Here is a 19,274-nt window from a genome sequence, read left to right as displayed (position 1 = left end):
ACTTCATTCCTATTTTGGCTAAATAATATTCCACTGTATGGACAGAACACATTTTATTTGTCCATTCATCAAATAATGGACATTTGGGTTGTTTCCACTTTTTGGCTATTATGATTATGCTGCTATGAACATTCACGTATAAGGTTTTTTTGTGGACATATGTTTTCATCTCTCTTGGGTTTATACCTAGAACTGGAATTGCTGGGTTGTATGGTAACTCTGTGTTTAACATTTTGAGGAACTGCCAGGCTGTTTTCCAAAGCAGCTGCACCATTTTACAGTCCCACCAGCAAGGTATTAAGGTCCCAATTTCTCCACATCCTCCACAACACTTATTATCTGTCTTTTTTATTTTAGCCATCCTAGTCAGTGTGAAGCGGTGTTTCATCGTGGTTTTGATTTGCATTTCCCTGATGGCTAATGATGTTGAGTATCTTTTCATGTGCTTCTTTGTGAACTCGAAGAGGTAGACCTGCCAGCTTCCTTTCTGAATGAGGGAGAAATTCGGCTTTGTACCATCAGCAAGTTTTTATTGAGTTTCTTTGTGCCTAGATCATTAGAAGAATAAGTTAATACTTTCTCTTCCAGTGAAACTCAGCTGCTGCTCCAACATGGTGAATGAAAGGCTTTCTTTGCATTTTTCCAAAGAAGAAAATCCAGGACTATACTGCGTAAGAAGTTAAATTACATTATCAGAGCAGTGCTTGAAGCAAGAAAAATAAATAACCTAAAAAAAGTATTATTTAAGCCTAAGGAAGTGGTGTGGCTTTGTGTTTTAGTCTGACATAATCCATATAAGCAAATATATTAAAAGGGAAAATTTCAGTCCTCGTGAGAAGTGAATTGACATCTTCATGTCTCTTTCTCTATTTCAATATTTAAATACTGAGTGAGTTAGAGGGCAGAGGAAGAAGCGTAGGAAAACCAACTGAGCGTCATCCAGTCAGGCTGAAGAAATCGATACTCGAACTTACAACCTTACTTTCTCTGTCCAAATGAAGTCAACTCCAAGGGCTCACCCGAATTCTGTCCCGGTGCTAGGATCTGGTTATTTTGAACGTCGCTCTAAAAGAGCAGCTGGGATTTGAGAACCGTTGGTTCTTCAAGTGTTTTCAATAAAACCTTGTTTTGAAAGCCGCGTCCTTGCGGACCCTCGAGTGAGGAGACCCGAGGTCATCACCGAGCGTGAGAGGTTGAACGTCTCGGGAGGAAATCTGAGGCCCTGCTCTGACGGTTATAACAAAAGCCTTCAAACCAACCGGCGTTTTCAAATTTACCACGCCCCTTCCCGCCCTCACGGCCGCGGGAACTTAACCTTAGCCCTAAAGCCAAATCTCAGCCGCACGGCTTCCTCAGGGCACGCTGACTCCTATTTCAGCAACCCAACCAAGAAAACCGCTCCGCAGAGCGCCCCCCGCCACGCCCAGACCCGCCCATCTCCGCTCCGGAGGTAATGGAGTCTTTCTCCGCCCACCCGGCCGCGCCGGAGGCCCCGCCCCATCCCCGCCACTTCATTGGCTCTGGTGACCGGCCCCCCGAGTGTCGGCTCCGGATTGGTCGACTGGGCCGCCGCTCGGCGCTCCTACCGGGGCGGTGCGGCGGGCGTGGCCACACCCCTTACGTCCGGACGCTGGGTCGCCTCGGGAGTCGCAGTAATCGCCGCCCAGAAGGAAGGAGGGCGGCTGTGCGAGGAGCTGCTATGGTGTTCAGTTCCCAGGCGGAGCCGACCGAGACGCGGCGGTCGCGGCCATGAAGGTGAGGGGCGGGTGGGGCCGGGCAGTCCCTCCTCGCCTCCCTTCTCCGGCCGGGGCGTCCGGACTGCCTTCTTTTCTCCTCAACGGTTACCCCGCCGGCACCTCGGAGAGCTCCGCTGAGGGGCGTCCCCGGCTGGCAGCTGGGGCCCTGTCCGGCCCGGCGGAGATCTTGGGCTCCCGACCTAAGTCCCACAGCGCCCCCCGTGAGCGAGCCCGAGGAGGGGAGGCCGGGCGCTCGCGCCGGGTGGGCCCCCCTCTGCGGGCCCGGTCCGCGTCCTCGGGGGCCTGAGGCAGAGACGCTGTGCTCGCCCGCTCGCGCCCCGAGTCCTTGACCTGCCCGGAGTGTCGGGAGCGCCGCGGGACTGTCGCAGGACGGAAGCTGCGGGACGGAGGGGAAGGAGCGATGCGGGGAGTCGTGAGGCCGGGCCGGGCTGGCGGGTTCGAAATGCCTCGGGACGGAGGTCCTGCCCCGACGGATCCCTCCGTCGGCTTCGCGCCGGGGCCGTGACCTAGAGCGCCGCGAGCTAGGCGCGTGTCCGCCGCCGCTAGGTGTGCAGCAGATCGTTTGACAGCTTGAGTTGTTGAAGGTGGGTGTGAGAGCGTGGGCGCCTCACTAGTGAGAAGTTTAAGGAAAGGGGGAAGGGGGAGACGCTGGCCTACTTCTGGGGGCCGAGTCTCCACTCGATCTCTGCGAGTTCTGAAGAGCTCTGTGCACAACGATCAATTCAGTCATCGATTCATTGCCGAACTCGAGCCGAGCGGGGTGTTCTAAGATGATAGCCTTTCAGACACAGACGATTTCATTAATCCCGTGAAGCGGTGTGCCTCGTGTGGGTAAGGAAAAGAAGAGCGAACTGCCAGTTTAAAACGCGGCCTTCGCAAAGCCTCGAAGATTGACTGTGGAAGATGGATAGGGAGTGTCAAGTGGCTAGAGAAACGCAGCGCGTGTTTTGTTGACTTTCCCTATGTGCCAGCTGAGAGGGAGACTTTGTGAGTAGAAGTGATTGAAAATATAATCCCACCTTTTAGGAGTTTGCCAGTCAGGAGAGAGGTTCGCAAGTAACCACATTACAAGGCAGAATGTGATGTAAGGTATCAAAAAAATGCAAAACCCTCAGGAGCGAGAAAAGATATTTCTGGCTGCAGGAAGCAAGGAGGATTTTTGGAATAGGTAACTTTTGAACTGTGCGTTAAAGTATGAGGCTATGGTAAGAGCCTATTTTTAACTTCCCAGTTATAAAATACTATTTCAACTCAGAGTACCTATTAAAATATCTAAAACTAACTTTCTTTCCTGAAAACCATCATCTTACTGTGTTAAGATCTAAAAACAAAGCAAGGATCTTTAGATATATAATTTTGCCTCAAAGACTGTCAGTATCTTTATTAGTATTAAATTTGTGGCCCATCAAGGAAGCAGATATAGAAGGAGAGAAGTAGGGACAGGTCCAGTGTTGACATTTTTAATCAAGTTCTCTAAAAACAAGAGTGTTTTTGAATTTAAGTTGAAGATACTGCTTTCTGAATTGAAATTTTAGAAACAAAGTTTGGTGGCAGTTGAAAATGTAGAAAAGATATATTTTATGAAGCAAATGCAGACCTAAATAGACATCAGTGCAAGATGACAATTATGAAGATACTGCTTTTCATTTATGTTTTTATGGAAAGTGGATGCACAAAATTTGAATTTTGGCTATTTGTTTATTATTTAACTTCGTGGTTTATGTTGAAATTGTTTAATTGTGGGGTATGCTCATCTTAGATTTCTGGGCAGGGGCGGTGATTCCTGATGTCATGGAACCCGAACATGTAAATGTTCATCTAAGCAAGTACTTCTTTCAGTGGAGTTAAAATTGCTTTAAAAGCTGAGCAATCGCATAAGTACTTCACTTATATATACCCAGGAGCAGCTGATTTTAGTATATGTGTGGAAGGGGTATTTACTTTCTTCTTGTTTAGGAACTGATGTTTCGAAGTAGGTTTTACCTCTCAAAGACTCAATTAACTGTGTAACATTCGAGTAGCATCTAATTAACTCCCTGTAAGGGATTTTTAAAAAAATCCAAATTGGTGTCCTATATTAATTTAATTTAATCCTCCTTCCTGTTTTTCCATATTGTATTGATCTCACCCTTAATTGTACTAATCATATTCATTCTTCCAGATTCAAAATGAGATATCAAGGAGAAAGTAATCTGTTGAATGTAATTTCCTTTTCCTTTTTTTTTTTCCTGAAAGGTGAGGGAGTGGTGCTAAGGATCAAGTATACTGGTTTAAAAAAAGAAAACAAAACACAAACATGAGAAAGGTAACATTTATGATCTCCAGCTCACGTTATTTTAAAAATCTATCAATTTTTAGCCAAATATCTTGCCTAAAAGTATTACATTTTAAGATCAGCATCATGTAGCCTGCTTAATGTCCAAATGGTATAAGAGAAAGAATTTAGGGTGTAGAATTTCCTGTTTTGTGGTATATGGTCTGATATTTGGTCATGAAGAAAGCAGAGTTCCCTGCATATTGTATTTCAATTGAAGCAGCAGTTTCTGTAAGAAATCCTTTCACATTTTAAGGAACATGTGTTTCTCAAGTGGCTCTAATTAGGGTAAAGATTTTTGCTAATTATCTCAATTGTTTCTTCTGCTGTGCTTTAGGTTCTCTAGAAAAGTTTAACCTAATTGAAATTTAAACTGTAAAACTTATTCTGTCATATCACTAGTGCGAAGATTTGAAACATCTTTTCGTCTTTAACACAAGGACATTGAGTTTTAGCAAACAGGAGTTTGTTCAGAGTTTAAAACAAAACCTGTAGTGAGCGAGTTCTGTGATGTGGTGGAAGAATTGAATCCCTGCCTGGTCCTTGTAGCTTCTTACAACATCCAAGAAAATTAATGTTCTTGAATTTGAAACTTCTAGGTTTATCTTTAAAATAACTGTTAAAATATTACCATATTCAATTTAGCATTCTGGCAAGCAACTCTTAGGAGGTAGCATTATTATTACTGCTGTTTACCTAGTTTAATCAAAAGCAAATGATCTAGACTGTGATCACTTAGTTTTCTGCTGTTTTCAAATCCATCAGCTTACTCTTTCTCTTTGACTGTCATTTAATCTTCATGGAAACCACCATAGCTTTCCTTATTCTTCATTCTAGTTTGCCTGGTTACTGTTATGTTTGGTGGAGTCATTAAAAGGGATCACATCCTGATGTAGTTTAGAATAGGATTCAAAAATTTTAGTAAACTTCTTATTGATTCTTTAAATTGAGCATTTGGGAAGTATTTCCCCCCACAGGGATTCTAAAAGCACATTAGATCACACATACACTCTCACACTCAATCAAACATAGCTGAACCTTGAGGCGTGTTCAAAACTCTGGGACTCTGCCAGAAAGAAGGCTGGGCTACTGCTCTTGCAGAGAAACAATACATTTCCTCTTGCTTTTGTTGACTGGAATGATGATTGAGAATGGGCTTATATTGTGTGAATCTGACTGAGGACCTTGAGAGAGTGCTTATAAAATTGGTAGTCTATTATTGTTGTGGAAATAAGTGTCACAGCACTGGAAACTGTCAGTGTCACTCTCATGCAAATTTGTTTAGGTTTGTGGATAACATGCCCCTGCCCTCCTTTATACTACTACAGAGGAGAGGGAATTTCTAATTCATTCTCTAGGAAAGGACAATATAGGAGGAATACTTTCAGCCTTTCTGCTACGAGAGTAAGAAGAGGAACTTTTATGTTGGTCAGTTTTAGCAAAGGAGCTAAACATGCTTGGCTTAGTACTTTCTGGGAACTTCTCAAATCTGTCTTCCTGTGGGAGGATGGCAGTCTGGTCAACTATATGATAAGCCGCTGTTGGTCAGCTGTGCCAGTGACTAGGTGGCATATTATCAAGACCAAATGGCTGCAGAGCTAAAATCATGTTCTCCAATTGGTGTTATCAGTAAAAAAGCACACATTTAAATTTCTATTTGTCTGATTTCTTAATTAGTTCCAAATTGGGAGTGAAAAAAAGATAGTGTTGTTATTGGTGCCCTAAAATCTTGGTGCACTGGCTTTGAAAAAAACACAAGAACTGGCATTGGATATCAGAATAACACTAGGAGATCTAGGTGTCTGGGGCAGGGCAGACAGGAGGCTTTAGAATTTAATTTTTTACTATGGACCATGTAAGTTTTTAATATGATACCTGGTTCTTAACTGATATAAGCCAGGCAGGCTGTGGTCCCATGGCTAATCTATTCAAGAGCAATTTTGGCCTAAGGGGGTGTGTAGGAAAGGGATTAGATTATCAAGAAAAAGTTGTTTATTTTCAGTAGTCATTGATGGCTAGAAAATAAACTGTAAACGCAGCTAAATTCCCTGAGATAGGAGTTTTGTGCCAGGCATAGGTAGATAGTTGCTCTATTCGGTTATTCTCTTTGTTGTTTTTGAATTACATTCATGGTCAAGGGAGGAAATGTAACCATCTTTACAGATTATTGTTCCTTTTAGCCTTTTGGATTCATGTTATTTAGCCAGTAGAGTCCTGCTCTCAACTGTGGTCCCAAGTAGGATTTAGAATTGTTAGTCACATAGGCCCAGATCATAGCTTAAGTTTTCAGAGATCCAGACCTTGACTGCACTCATGGAAGAGTGGTAGATTTTTTTTTTTAAATAAGCAAATAAAAGATGGATGGGACCCTTACATAAGGAATACACCTCTTTGATATTGAGGCAGAGTAACGACTCAATGATTTTACTGCAAATTCAAAAGCCAAAAGGCTGTGCCTTGTGTACTGTCTGTCTAGGAATTGGGTTTGTTCAGAAAATCTAGGAGGAAATGGAGTAGTTTGGAAAATATGCTTCAATCTTACTACCAGAAGGTGAGCAGAGAGTGAATAAAAGAAAAATAAAGGAATGCAAGCTGATTAAACTGCTGGAAGATCTTAGGGGATAGGAAGACAGAAGGGGAAAGGGAAAGAACATGAACTTCAGTCTTGAAAGCTTTTAAAGGGAGGATGCAAAAAGAGGGAAGCTTTTTGGTTATTACCCTACCAGATAACTGGGCTCCAAGCAAATCTGACAAAGGCAGAGAGTCAAGAGCTCAGAGGATAAATTGATATGTCCCCTATTCTCCTCCCCCCACCTCACTTCAAGAGCCCACATTCAATAAACTGTTGGGAGAATGCTGTCTTAAACAGTTCCCTAATTGCTTTTATAGATTCTGTCGCTTGAAAATTGGGACTGTTACGTCAAGTAGTAACAGAAAATTTGGGCAGATTTGAGAGGGGAAGATCGGTGCAGGACACTTCAAGCATTATTTGGTGAACGCCAAGGTGACAGTCGTTAGGTAGGGATGCGTGTGCCCTGAGGGGACATGCAGAAGAAATTTAGGAAATTGGGACTTGAAAGTGCAGGAAAAGGAAACATACTAAAGGAGGTAGGGAGATGGAGCCCAAGCCTGGGAGAATTCATCTTCTGGGTGGATTCTTCAACTTGGAGGTAAACAAGGACAAAAAGTTTGAAGAATGGCTGTTTTTGATAGACCCAGAAATCACTGTTCTTCTCCCAGATTTCACACAAGAAAACATGTAGAAGAATATGTTAGGAAATAAAAAGTTTGGGCAAAAAAGCAAAGAGCAGATAAAATGAAGGAAGGCACCCAATTCCAGCAAAAGTTCCAGGCCAGTATGTGAAAAGGAACTAATATAAGAATCAGATTAAATTGTTAAAAACTTAGCTGAGCCTTTCTGAAAGGATTAGGGGAAACCATAGAGAGAAAGGAAACACCAGAGGCTTGTCCCACTGCTGTGGGGGGAAAAATGTAGACAGGTCATGAGGAGCACATGGCTGAGGTGTTGGCCCTAGAACTCTAGAGGCACAGGCTTCAGAAATAACCACGACTCCTTCCCTTCAAGAATCTGCTGAGAGTGATTCTCCAGCAGAAACCATGTGGGCAGGAAGGAGAAAGCCCCTAGACTAAGGAGGTGTTAACCTTTTAACCTTGGCTGTACATTGGAATCACATGGAGATTTTTAAAAAATTCTGATGCCCAGGCTGTACCTCAGACCAGTTAAGTCAGTCTCTGGGGATGGGACTCAGGGGCATCAGTATTTTTTAAGTCTCTTCTGGTGAGTCCAACCACTGTCTTAATGACAGTTTCACAGGCTTAGGCAGTTTCTTAGCAAGAGACAGTGACAGCAACTGCTGTGGTACAGGACTAAAAATACCTGCTCCAAAGAAGTTGAAGAGATCAAATCACTAAATAGATCACCTTCATTTCAGCACTGGGGTGCCAGAACACATGAGGCTTCAAGGGGAAATGGAAATTAAGTTTTTAAAATATGCTAGATGGGAAAGAAAGGTACTTCAAATAAAACTAGTGACTGGGGCTTCCACTGTTTCAAATTTCTGAACTTTCAAGAAGGCTGGAATGTTGCAAATTCTAGTCAGAGGATAACAGTACACATAGATAGATTTGCCCTTTAGTATAATGCTACGAGTATTCTCTTATTGGGAGATTTTGTCCAAATTTAAGTTCACAGATCTAATGAGGCTGAAACCTAGATTTTTCAGTGTTTCCTCTTTCCCTCTGCTATAGTCTTTGGCTGAGTCATACCAAATATTAGGTTATAGCAACATATTTTTGCCTGGGACAACACTTTGGGGGTTGGCTTGGGCTTTGTTTTTTAATTTTAATTTTATAATGAGATGGCCAAAAGAAGATGGAAGAGTTCTTTTCATTATTTTCCCTTCTGGGGAATGAAGAGGAAATTCCCTCCCTTTATAGAAACATGAGGAATGGGACGAAATTGTTACCTTCCAATATTGATGTCTACGCAGAGATTCCACCTGTTTTCCCAAAATAAATCCTTCTCTTCTCTTAACCAGAGCTGTGAATATTTTCAGCCTAGAATTTTAATGTTCATACTCATTAACATGGTTTGAAAATTTGTATCTTTCTTTAATTCTCATTGTAAAACTGATTTCTGGTAGAAAAAACAAAATGTGTGACAGTGCTGCTTTTAAAAGGGAGTATCATTTGAAATTTTAAGCCTGCTGGATCAGAATCTTTTTTACATTTATAACTCTTTCTAAACAAGACACAATTTGTACTTTCTAGGTAGCACACAAAATTTAATGTTGCATTGCCTTTAAAGAGGCAATATAAAGGCAATATAAAGAAACTTTTTACACAGTTATTTACTCATCAGTCATGATGGTGGAACTAGATGCTGTGGAAGAAAGAACCTTCACTTGCGTTGGGGAGACAACCCACCCAGGAATCAGAAGGGGGATAAAAGCTAAAAAAGCTGTTTAATTGTTTAGTAGCTAGGTCAGCAGGAAGCTGAAGCTTCTTAAAAACTTCTTTAAACTCCTGGAATGAAGAAAAGTTTATCTTGGTGGTACTTTCTGCAGTTGAGGAATTCTTCCCCAAGAATGTTATGTACAGATTTAATTTTTAAAACATTTTCAGTTGTTTTAAGAGCTCATCGTTCAAAGCACTGTGGATGAATCCTTTGCTAAAAGAACACACACTTTAAATGAACTGTCAGTCAATCTGGATTTTCATGCTTTTATGTTTAAACAAACCATGGCTCTAGAGTCTGAGGTATGTATTTATTTAAAGATATGAACTATTAATTGTAATTTAACCTGACTTTTAAAGGGATCACTATTTCTTGAGAATTACAGGGTATGAAGCCATATAATACTTAAGTCAGTGACCCTGATACTTAAGACTGTTTGAGCCTTGTATTGTGGTTTCTTATTGCTTTATCTTCTCCTTTCCTTATATTTAATACAGCATTATTTTTGTGGGTAGTAGCAAGAATAGCATGACTCTTCTATAGCATTTCAAATAGCCTTTTAAGGATGTTAAAAATTTTTTTAAAAAAAGAACTTCTTGGACAAACAGTAAATGCTTGACAGAGACAGTGAAATAAATGGAACTGTGCGATTGTCATGTGCTGCCATTTTAACTAAGACCTCACCTACCTGGACTTCCATTACCTATCATATTATCTAGAGTCTAGAATATGCTTAAGAATTAGGGCAAGGGACGAAAGCCCATTGGTTCCAAACACTATAGCTCTTATACTTTAAGCATGGGAAAATGCCTTGAGCCCTCACAGAAAATGATATTTTTATATCTACTTCTAACAGGCTTGGTTAGCAGGTTTCTGAGTCTGCAGTAGAAAAGGAGATAGGTTGCTAGAGGTATAGGTATAGTGATAGCAGTGGTGGCTCACAGGGAAGAGAGAGAGAAAAAAACATAGAAGGCAATACATTAGTTTCAGGCCATTTAGTGGAGTGGCAAATAGCCCTTACACCTTGGGAGGTCATTATGGTTGAGTGATCAAAAGTTGTGTTTAGTATTTTCAGTTTGAAAAGGTAGCATAACTGCTTCTTAAGTATATTTTTCTTAGTGTCAAATTAATGTATTCTTTATAAAGAATTTGGAACGTAGAGAAAAACTTAAGAAAATAAATTATAGGAATTATATTAAAAACCTAGAGAGAGCTTCAGTTGACTTTTTTTTTTTTTCCCCCTAAGATTGGCCCTGAGCTAACATCTGTGCCCATCTTCCTCTATTTTTTGTATGTGGGATGCCGCCATGGCGTGGCTTGAAAAGCAGTGCGTCGGTCCGCACCCGGGATTTGAACCTGGGCTGCCAAAGCAGAGCGTGCAAACTTAACCATTATGCCACTGGGCCAGCCCCTTCAGTTGGCATTTTGATGTTTTCCCAGTCATTTAAAAAAAAATTTTCTTTTAGCTTTTTTTAATTTTTTTTTTTTTTTTTTTTTTTTTTTTGCTGAGGAAGATTTGCCCTGAGCTAACATCTGTTGCCAATCTTCCTCTTTTTGCTTGAGGAAGATTTGCCCTGTGCTGTTATCTGTGCCAATCTTCCTCTGTTGTATGTGGGTCGCTGCCACAGCATGGCCACCAACAAGTGGTGTAGGTCTGCGCCTGGGAACCAAACCTAGGCCACCAACGTGGAGCACACTGAACTTAACCACTAGGCCACAGGGCTGGCCCTAAAAAATTTTTTTTAGTTTATATATGCCATAGTTTATTATGCCCAGCTACAAATGAGAGAATAGAAGTTTAATGAAATTAAGTAATTTGAATTTATATTCTTTCTGATAAATGATAGCTGGGAAAATCTGCATCAGCGTAGTCACTAGTCTAAGGTTGCCAGATAGAATACAGGACCCTCAGTTAAATTTGAATTTCAGATAAACAATGAACAATTTTTTTGGTATAAGCATATATCAAATATTACACAGCACGTACTTCTATCCAGTCATTTTTTTCTATGGCCATGCACATGTATCTCTGAGTATATGTGGTTTTTTTTTTACAAAATTGGGTTCATGTTGTATCTTTCCCTTTTGTTTATCATGAGTATTCCTAATGCCAGATATTCTTTGCAAACACCAGGAAATTGTTTCTTTCCAAATAGCTTAAAATTTTGACACTTAAAAGAATAATCTGAAAGTTATTTAGGGCAAACGTACCTCTCCAGAATGGCATTCCCTGAGGATCCCAGAGAACCCAGGTTCCACTTAGCTTTAAACTCTGGTCCCTATTTGTGTTCCTTTTCAGGCAGGTGCCACGTCTATGTGGGCTTCGTGCTGTGGGCTGCTGAATGAAGTCATGGGAACCGGAGCCGTCAGGGGCCAGCAGTCGGGATTTGCAGGAGGCGCTGGTCCGTTCAGATTTACACCAAACTCTGATTTTTCCACTTACCCACCGGCACCTACAGAAGGGCCTAATGTAGTTTGCAAAGCCTGTGGACTTTCATTTTCGGTCTTTAGAAAGAAGGTGAGTTGGATGAAATATTACATACAAAAGACATGAATCAGAATTCTTGATTGTACGTTATTTTGAATACTAATGTATCTTCATTTCCTTTTAGAAAAATATCAAAGATAGTCCTATTAACCATTTCGCATTTAGAAAAGTATTCATTTGAAGGGACTGTATCACTGCTTAGTGCATTGTTGCTGCAAACTAACACCTGGTTCCTTAAGTATTTCAAAGGGCTGAATTGACGATCCAAGCAGAAATGAGCACATCTTACTGTCTTCTTTAAGCTTTGCTACTAGAAAGGCTTTGATTGTGATTAAGGCTCTGTAGGGAACAGATTACTGTATTAGTGGGGTCCTCTATTTGGTTGGATTGACCTTGAGAGATCACTTGCCTTTCTCTTTCCATCTCTGTTGTGTTTTTTGTCCCCTGCTGTTTAAACGGGGAAATTGTTCACATAAGAAAAGAGCAGGAAGAGGATTTGTAGTTGTGTTTTCTGCTTTGTGTGGTTCAAGTCAGCTCTGTTCTGCTAATTACATGTTTGCGTCAAGGGGTGGAAAGGTTTTAATTCATTAACACAAGAGTGTATGTTTTTCTTAAAGGGCTGTATTTGAACTTCTGTGAATCCAGACTGCCTCGGCAGTGACTGTTTTGATTTTCTTGGCTTTTGGAACAAGAAAATGCCTGTAAGAATAGTCTGGTGCCATGGGGGACTTCATAAGAACCAAAATTGAATTTTAATACAAGGCAAAAAGAAAACTAGTGCTTTCACAATGGCTTATATCTGGCTATCATTAAATGCTTCTTTTCTGTCTCTTTCTTCAGCATGTATGTTGTGACTGCAAGAAGGATTTTTGCTCCGTTTGTTCAGTCTTACAAGAAAATCTCCGTAGATGTTCCACTTGTCACTTATTACAAGAGACGGCCTTTCAGCGCCCTCAGTTAATGCGACTGAAAGTGAAGGATCTACGGCAGTATCTCATTCTTAGAAACATACCAATTGATACCTGTCGGGAGAAAGAAGACTTGGTAGATCTAGTACTGTGCCATCATGGGCTGGGCTCTGAGGACGACCTGGACACAAGCAGTCTGAACTCCTCAAGGTCCCAGACTTCTAGCTTTTTTACACATTCGTTTTTTTCAAACTATACAGCCCCCTCTGCTACCGTATCTTCGTTTCAGGGAGAGCTTATGGGTGGAGACCGGACCTTAGGATCTGGAGCATTGGCACAGGTATGAGGGTGTAATTACCCCAAGGGCCTGGCACATCTACTCTTGGCCATATAGTGGGGCTTTTAGGGCTTGATGAGTCCTTGTGGGAGCAGAGGTTCCACAAGCTGCTGACCTCTGCACTCACAGGGTCTCCTGATGTGAGTCATGGCCCCAAAGTCAGCTGTCTGAAGGGCCCCAAAATAGCTCATCAGTCTCCTGACCTTAGTTACCTCAGTTTCCCTCCCTTATCTAGTTAAATACTAATTGTTGAAATAATGACTGAAAAGTAGCATATAAACATTTGTGTAAGTGTCAGTGACCATGGAAACAACAGTGTAAGTTAACCTAATCCCCAGTGGCCTTGCTACAATAAAATTGTCTTTATTTAGATAATGGGAAGGAGCTATCCTAATTAGTGAAAGAATGTGGTTATTTACTAATTTTAAAGAATGACAGTGCAGAATATTGTCCCACTGAGGTCCTTGGGCATCCTGATTGAATAACATGCACGTGCTTGTAATTAATATTCCGTTTGTATATATGAACGATTCTAAAATGCTGAAAGAATTGTTTTGAACATTTCTGTCCACACTTAATTGTCTTCTCTGAACAAAGGAGTTAAAAGCAGAGGGAAATTTGGTCTAGTTGCCTTCTAAATAGTCATAAATTAGATAAGTCCAAGCTAGGAGTTTTATTATTTTCCCAAATGAGAACTGGCATAATTATGATGCAAACATAAGACACATCTGATTTTTGTGCCACTGTTGGGTATATGATACCACTTGGGAGGTGTGGGTCTTTGGATGCTACAATATGGTGCTTGTGAACTAGTGGGGTAGAATATTTGAAATTGGGAACTGACCTAGGCTATTGTAGAGCTATGATCAAAATAAAGTCGAAAGAGAAAGATATGAAAGAAGTGTACATAACCCAAATCGAAGGGATTTCTGTTCTTCCTAAAGAAAAGGGTATCTTTGATTGCTGAGGAATTTCTAAAAACTAGAACTACCATCAGCCATCAGTGAAGAAGTCTAGAAAGCATTCTTTGGAATTAGAATGTCTAAGTATGATGTAGGATTGAGATCTTTTCAAAGCGAATGTGCCTGACACTTGGGCTAATCTTAGCGCTTTAGTTTCTACCTGTATCTTAGAGGCTCCAGTTAAACCAGCCATACGCAGGTCCTTTGATAATGGTGCAGTGCAATTCCATACACTATGGCTTTAGCATTCCATGATGGGACCTCCTCAGGGAGTTAATACTCTGGTTAGGTTTTACAAATTCACACACACATAGGAATTTGGCTTTTGAGATAACTTAATGGAAGGTAGGTTGTTCATGAAATCATGTAGGGCCCAGCCCTTTGGGAGGGGCAGAGGCATGCAGGATTCAAAGAAGTTGTGAAGTGTGCCGGGTGTTGGGGTCATTCTTGGGAGAGGATCTATGGAAAGGCTTTCTCCAGTGATAAATATGGGCTGATACTGTTAGGAAAATACGATTCCTGACCTAATCAGATGCATTATGTGTGTAGGTACAAACTGAAGTAGCTTCAGCAAACACAGAAGATGATGACGACGATGATGATGACGACGACGATGATGAGGACGACGACGACGATGATGATGACGGAGGAAACTTGGAGGAGCGGGTGAGATCTCCTATAAAATTTGATTTCCCTGACATGTCAACCTGGCAGGCAGCGAAAATGCCCATGTGGACTTTTGCTAGATTAGTACAGGGTGTTTCTTCTGTTTGGATGTAGCACAATATATAAAACACTTCAAGAACTGAGGAGAAGTCTGGAAAGACTGTCCAGGGCCAGTGGTGACTAAAGGGTGAGGGGAGCATGCTGTTTTCCTTGCTGTGGGAGGTCTGGATTTGCAGGAACAGAGGTGATAGAAGTGCTCTGTGATTTCAGACGCCCGGCCTCTCTAAGAAAAGAGTGAGAGCTTCGCTGTCTGACTTGTCAAGTCTTGACGATGTGGAAGGGATGAGTGTGCGCCAACTGAAGGAAATCCTGGCTCGGAACTTTGTCAACTACTCTGGCTGCTGTGAAAAATGGGAGCTGGTAGAGAAAGTAAACCGGTTATACAAAGAGAATGAAGAAAACCAAAAGTCATGTAGGTTTATTTTTTTCTTTTTTCCCTATGGTATCCTTCCTTGGGCTTTTAAAAACTGGGCTATTTCTGTCACAATTAAGTCAAATTTATTTTTGAGAAAACTATGTATCCTTTTATTGAGTGTGAATTAGTTACATGAACCTGTTTATAGATCGGTTAAGTAGTAAGTTCATTACGTGATGTTGGCTCTGAGACCACCGCTGCCAAGTGAGTTAGGTAGTCATTTGTTCGGTCTGGTTTTTCTTGCCATAATTTGTTAGAACGCTAATGAAATTCCTTGTCTCTATAAAAATGCTTGTTTTCTCACTAACTCCTTTGGCAGGCCAATACTTAGGATTTAAAAGCTACTATTGAAGTAACCAAACAGTGGAAAAAAGTGTTCTGTAGAGCCAAGATGTTAAGTAGTTCTTAGCGTCAAGTATTAGTAGTTTCTGTGTAAGTCACGAAAAGCTGAGGTTAAGAACTTCTGCTATTGATGAAGCGTGGAGCAGAAATCCTCAGCTGGTAATAGTGCCAAGCCACAGAGTACTTACAGGCAAGAAAAAAAGAATTCAGTGGTGTTCAGACTGATGAATATTATGTTCCTATCTAGACTTAAACAGTCCTCACATCATTTCCCACAGCCTGGGAAATGGTATTCTGGCAGTGAGGGGAGAAGTCAGTTTACTTAGTAAATGTCAATGCCAACTCTGTGCACTGCACACTGGTAGTGCACCGCCATAACCACCCTCCAGGAGTTTATGGTAGAGGCGGCCATGACGTGCATGATTGCCAAAGTGCCTTTCTCGGTTAACTCACTGCCTAATCTATCCCTGGTCTAATCTCCAGGCTTGGGGAATACACGTTGTGTTTTGAGAACAGCTGGAATCTTTCCTAGTTTGACTGGCTTCAGCCACTTATGCAGAGATTCACCCCAATAGCCTTGTCTAATAGCCTTGACAGACTCTGCCTCCTCTGCTTTATGCTCAGAAATTCTAAGCATTAGAAGGAACCTTCCATGCAGGAGAAGAGACCAAGGCCCAGACTCTAATTTACTCTCAAGAGCCTGCTAGTGTCTTCTCCATTGGCTCATCTGTCATCTTATCCCATGAATCCTTTCAATGTTTACTTCTCTTAAATCCAGAGACTACTTGCTCTTTAAGCTTGAATTCCTGTTCTTTTCTTTCTAACCATATTCATGATTCCCATTGATCCCCTCTATAATCTTTAGAAAGGGAAGCCTCAATGTCCATAGCTCTATGGCCAAATCCCAGACTGAGATTTTTTTAAATTCCTTCGACACCGTTCTTATTCAGAGCCTAGATTTTCTCAGAACCTAAATCCGGGGCACAGAGCCAGGATGGCCTATCCCTTTTGAGTTAGACAGACTCCAGCCGTGCCAGGGTTACCAGGAACACAGATGGCTTTTGAGATGCTTCTAAGGCTGCGGGTGTGGGTGCCTTGTCCCAACTACAGGCTACTTGATGTGTGACTCTTCGTAACTTTCCTATCAGTGTGGAAATAGAGCTCCTCTTTCTACTGAGATGAGGCTCCGGAGACTGCAAGTTTCCTAAGGCCACATAGTTGGGCTGGAAATTCCAACGGTGTTCTGACTCCAAGGCCCATGTGTAGGACAACCTAGAGTTTCTTCATTTTTATTTACAGAAATAATCTATCCTTATCACAAAAACCTTGAATTATATACAGATATAAAATAGAATTAAATAGCTAACATTTGTTAGGCACTCCATACTTGGCTCTAAGCTAAGCATTTCTCATAAAACTATGAGGTGTAGGCATTATTATTATTGCCATTTCTAGTGGAAGAAACCAAAGTGTAGAGCAGTTGGGATCATTTCTCTTACAACACTGGCTCATTCGGGGCCTGCCATGGTTGCGGCAGATGACTGCTCAGCCTCCGTCAGGCGGCCATGCCAAAAGCCCCAGCTCTCTGTTGCCTTTCAGATGGCGAGCGGCTGCAGCTGCAGGACGAGGAAGATGACAGCCTGTGCCGTATCTGCATGGATGCCGTCATTGACTGCGTCCTGCTCGAGTGTGGGCACATGGTCACCTGCACCAAGTGTGGCAAACGCATGAGCGAGTGCCCCATCTGCCGGCAGTACGTGGTACGGGCTGTGCACGTGTTCAAGTCCTGAAGCCGAGGCTCTCCCCAACAGGACGCTTGCCCCCAGCTTGACTCCAGGCATTTCAATGCACAGAAGGGACTGGAAACTTATTGTTCAAAGGCTGAAACTATTTTTAAAAATTATTTTCACTACTAACTGGCGACAGAAAGATTCATCCTGAGTTGCAGCCACATTGGTCCATGCTACATGCCTGTCAGCCTGTGGACATGCTCAGTTTGCCAGGTTCTCCCGGGCTTCGTCACACATCCATGATCACTAATTACTGAAGTCAGACTGCTTACAACTGCTCTCTTTGGAGGAACGTTTATCCTGTTCTCTTATTTCTCCTTCATCCTATTTTTAACTTAAACTACTCAGATGTTTGAAACTTCTGTTCTTTGGATGAGATCACTGCCTACAAGTGGCTGACGTGGTTCACACTGAGCAGTGGCCCCTCTGAATGTTCACTTTATTAGTCATGTATATTTTAAATGCTACTATTTGATGAATGTAAGTTTCCACATTGTTTCTATTTCTGCATTTAAACGTAATTGGGAACAACTGACATTCTATAGTCAACTGCCAGGGCCTTAGACTAAACATGTCCATTTCTGTTCAGGTACAGCTTTTTATAGCAAGGGCTGCATCTAGCTTCTTTCATTAGAAAAGTGTGTGTGTTAAATTCTTTATTAATGTGTAATCAGTTTACACTGTTTTGTATAGTGAAAGTGTATTTTCCCGCTAGCTAATTTGAACTTTAGGAATAAAATTAGATTTTAAAAAATGCTTTTGTTTACATTGTCCTGGTCAGTTCCTAATTCACTTGGGTACATACAGCACAAATGAGTGTCTGTGCCTGGTCTTGCTCCCTTCTTCACAAAAGATGGGAGCACCTTCAAAGATGTTGCAATGATCTACCTTTGCTGCTGACTTACCAGCAAGGTTAACTACTGACGCGCTGCTTACCATGAGTAGGCGTCGTGCTGGGTGCTTGATGGTTACCTCCAGCATCTGAAAAGACACTGCCTGGCTTTGCAGATGGGGAACCTGACCTCTGAGAAGTTAAAGAACTTGTCTAAACTGTCACAGTTAAAAAGTGGCCACGTCAGAATTTGAACCTAGCTCTGATGCCAGTGTTTTTTCTTAACTCTTCTAATACCACATAGTAAATGAGAAACCTGGGATATTAGCTTAGGTAAAAAGGTTCTTGGGACATGAATGATCTGAAATCTCTTCTCTTTTAGGTCTAACTCTACTCAGGGTGGTTTTTTTTGGTTGAGTTGAGACCAACTGTAGATTCATTCTCAACTGCTAGTGGACAGGTTTGCTTTTAAGAAATGCCTGACTTCTCAGCTGAGTCTGGTTGGGTTTTATCTTTTGACTTTGCACTGGGTAAGATACATGCCTTTAGTTGCTCAGGATTCACATGTCAATCAACAGACCTGAAAATTATAGCAAGGGAGGCAGAGAGACTGCCCCTCTGCTTAGGGTAGCAAGTTCGGCTAGTTGTGAAGAAAAACACGCCTTTCTACCTTTTCTGGTTTTGAAGGTGAGAAGCATGTAAATCAAGACCTTGTGGATATTTTCAAATACCCTTCTCTCCTGTTTGCCTGCAGAGCCCAGGGTGGGCGTTGGCTGCAATTCACAGTCACCAGTCTGAGCAGATCGCTATCTCCCTACAGCAGCAGTAAAATCTCAGCTCCTGCTGAAGCTTCAGGAGCACTTACCCTGTCTGTACTTCTCATGAGACGAGAGCGCCAGAAGGCCACCTTCCCCACGAATCGCTAATTTGGTGGAGGGAAGTCTTCAAATCCAGGCCAGGAGGTAATGATAAACACATTGAAATAGAAGCTGGGCAGCAGGTGCTGGTTTGTCTAAAGTTAAATTAGAAAACTGAGATTTGCAGTCTCAGCTTAGAACAGCTTGTTTAGTTTCCTCTTTGATTTATATATGAAGTCTCAGGTGCTTATTTTTGGCAAGAAAACAAAAACTTAATGGTGGATCTTTTTAGGTAGCATTTTGAAGTAACCTTGGTTTAGTGAGAAGCCAACAAATTTTTAGCCTAACAAACAGGCTTGACATTTGGAATAACCCAATTTCAAAGAATTTGGCAGAGGGCAAACATTTCTCCCTGGAATCTGCATTTTCTAGCTGGCATGCCATGCCTCCTTAATAATTTTCTGAATAATATATGAATAAAATTCTGAAGGTTCACAATGGACTATAGTGACATCTCTTTGCCCCTATCATCACAATATGGAAGGATGTCATTTGATGCTTTGGCTGT

The 19,274-nt window shown here is 41.7% G+C and overlaps 1 protein-coding gene across 4 annotated transcripts; it reads left to right on the top strand.

The window, feature by feature from the left end:
• The first annotated feature begins 1,663 nt into the window (after positions 1 to 1,663).
• On the top strand, positions 1,664 to 17,773 carry RNF34 (ring finger protein 34). Of its 4 annotated transcripts, none has more exons than XM_058531381.1 (7): positions 1,664 to 1,755; positions 3,993 to 4,062; positions 11,349 to 11,567; positions 12,378 to 12,785; positions 14,294 to 14,410; positions 14,681 to 14,882; positions 16,827 to 17,773. In XM_058531381.1, exons 2-7 carry the CDS (start codon positions 4,054 to 4,056, stop codon positions 17,015 to 17,017), a joined length of 1,146 nt encoding a protein of 381 aa, XP_058387364.1. In that variant the 5' UTR covers positions 1,664 to 1,755; positions 3,993 to 4,053; the 3' UTR covers positions 17,018 to 17,773. The 4 variants fall into 4 exon arrangements, with proteins under 4 accessions (XP_058387364.1, XP_058387367.1, XP_058387368.1 ...); XM_058531382.1 differs by lacking the exon at positions 1,664 to 1,755 and adding an exon at positions 2,085 to 2,341; XM_058531384.1 differs by lacking the exon at positions 3,993 to 4,062.
• Positions 17,774 to 19,274: the final 1,501 nt, after the last annotated feature.

Source organism: Diceros bicornis, chromosome 35, assembly GCF_020826845.1.
Source record: "Diceros bicornis minor isolate mBicDic1 chromosome 35, mDicBic1.mat.cur, whole genome shotgun sequence".
Taxonomy (NCBI): Eukaryota; Metazoa; Chordata; class Mammalia; order Perissodactyla; family Rhinocerotidae; genus Diceros; species Diceros bicornis.
The sequence above is the reverse complement of the archived record's forward strand: the minus strand, read 5'-3'. Positions and strand labels throughout refer to the sequence as shown.

Coding starts and splice junctions, on each gene's coding strand:
- RNF34 (XM_058531381.1), top strand. Junction 11,568..12,377: donor TTTCGGTCTTTAGAAAGAAG/GTGAGTTGGATG, acceptor CTCTTTCTTCAG/CATGTATGTTGTGACTGCAA. Junction 14,411..14,680: donor GAGGAAACTTGGAGGAGCGG/GTGAGATCTCCT, acceptor CTGTGATTTCAG/ACGCCCGGCCTCTCTAAGAA.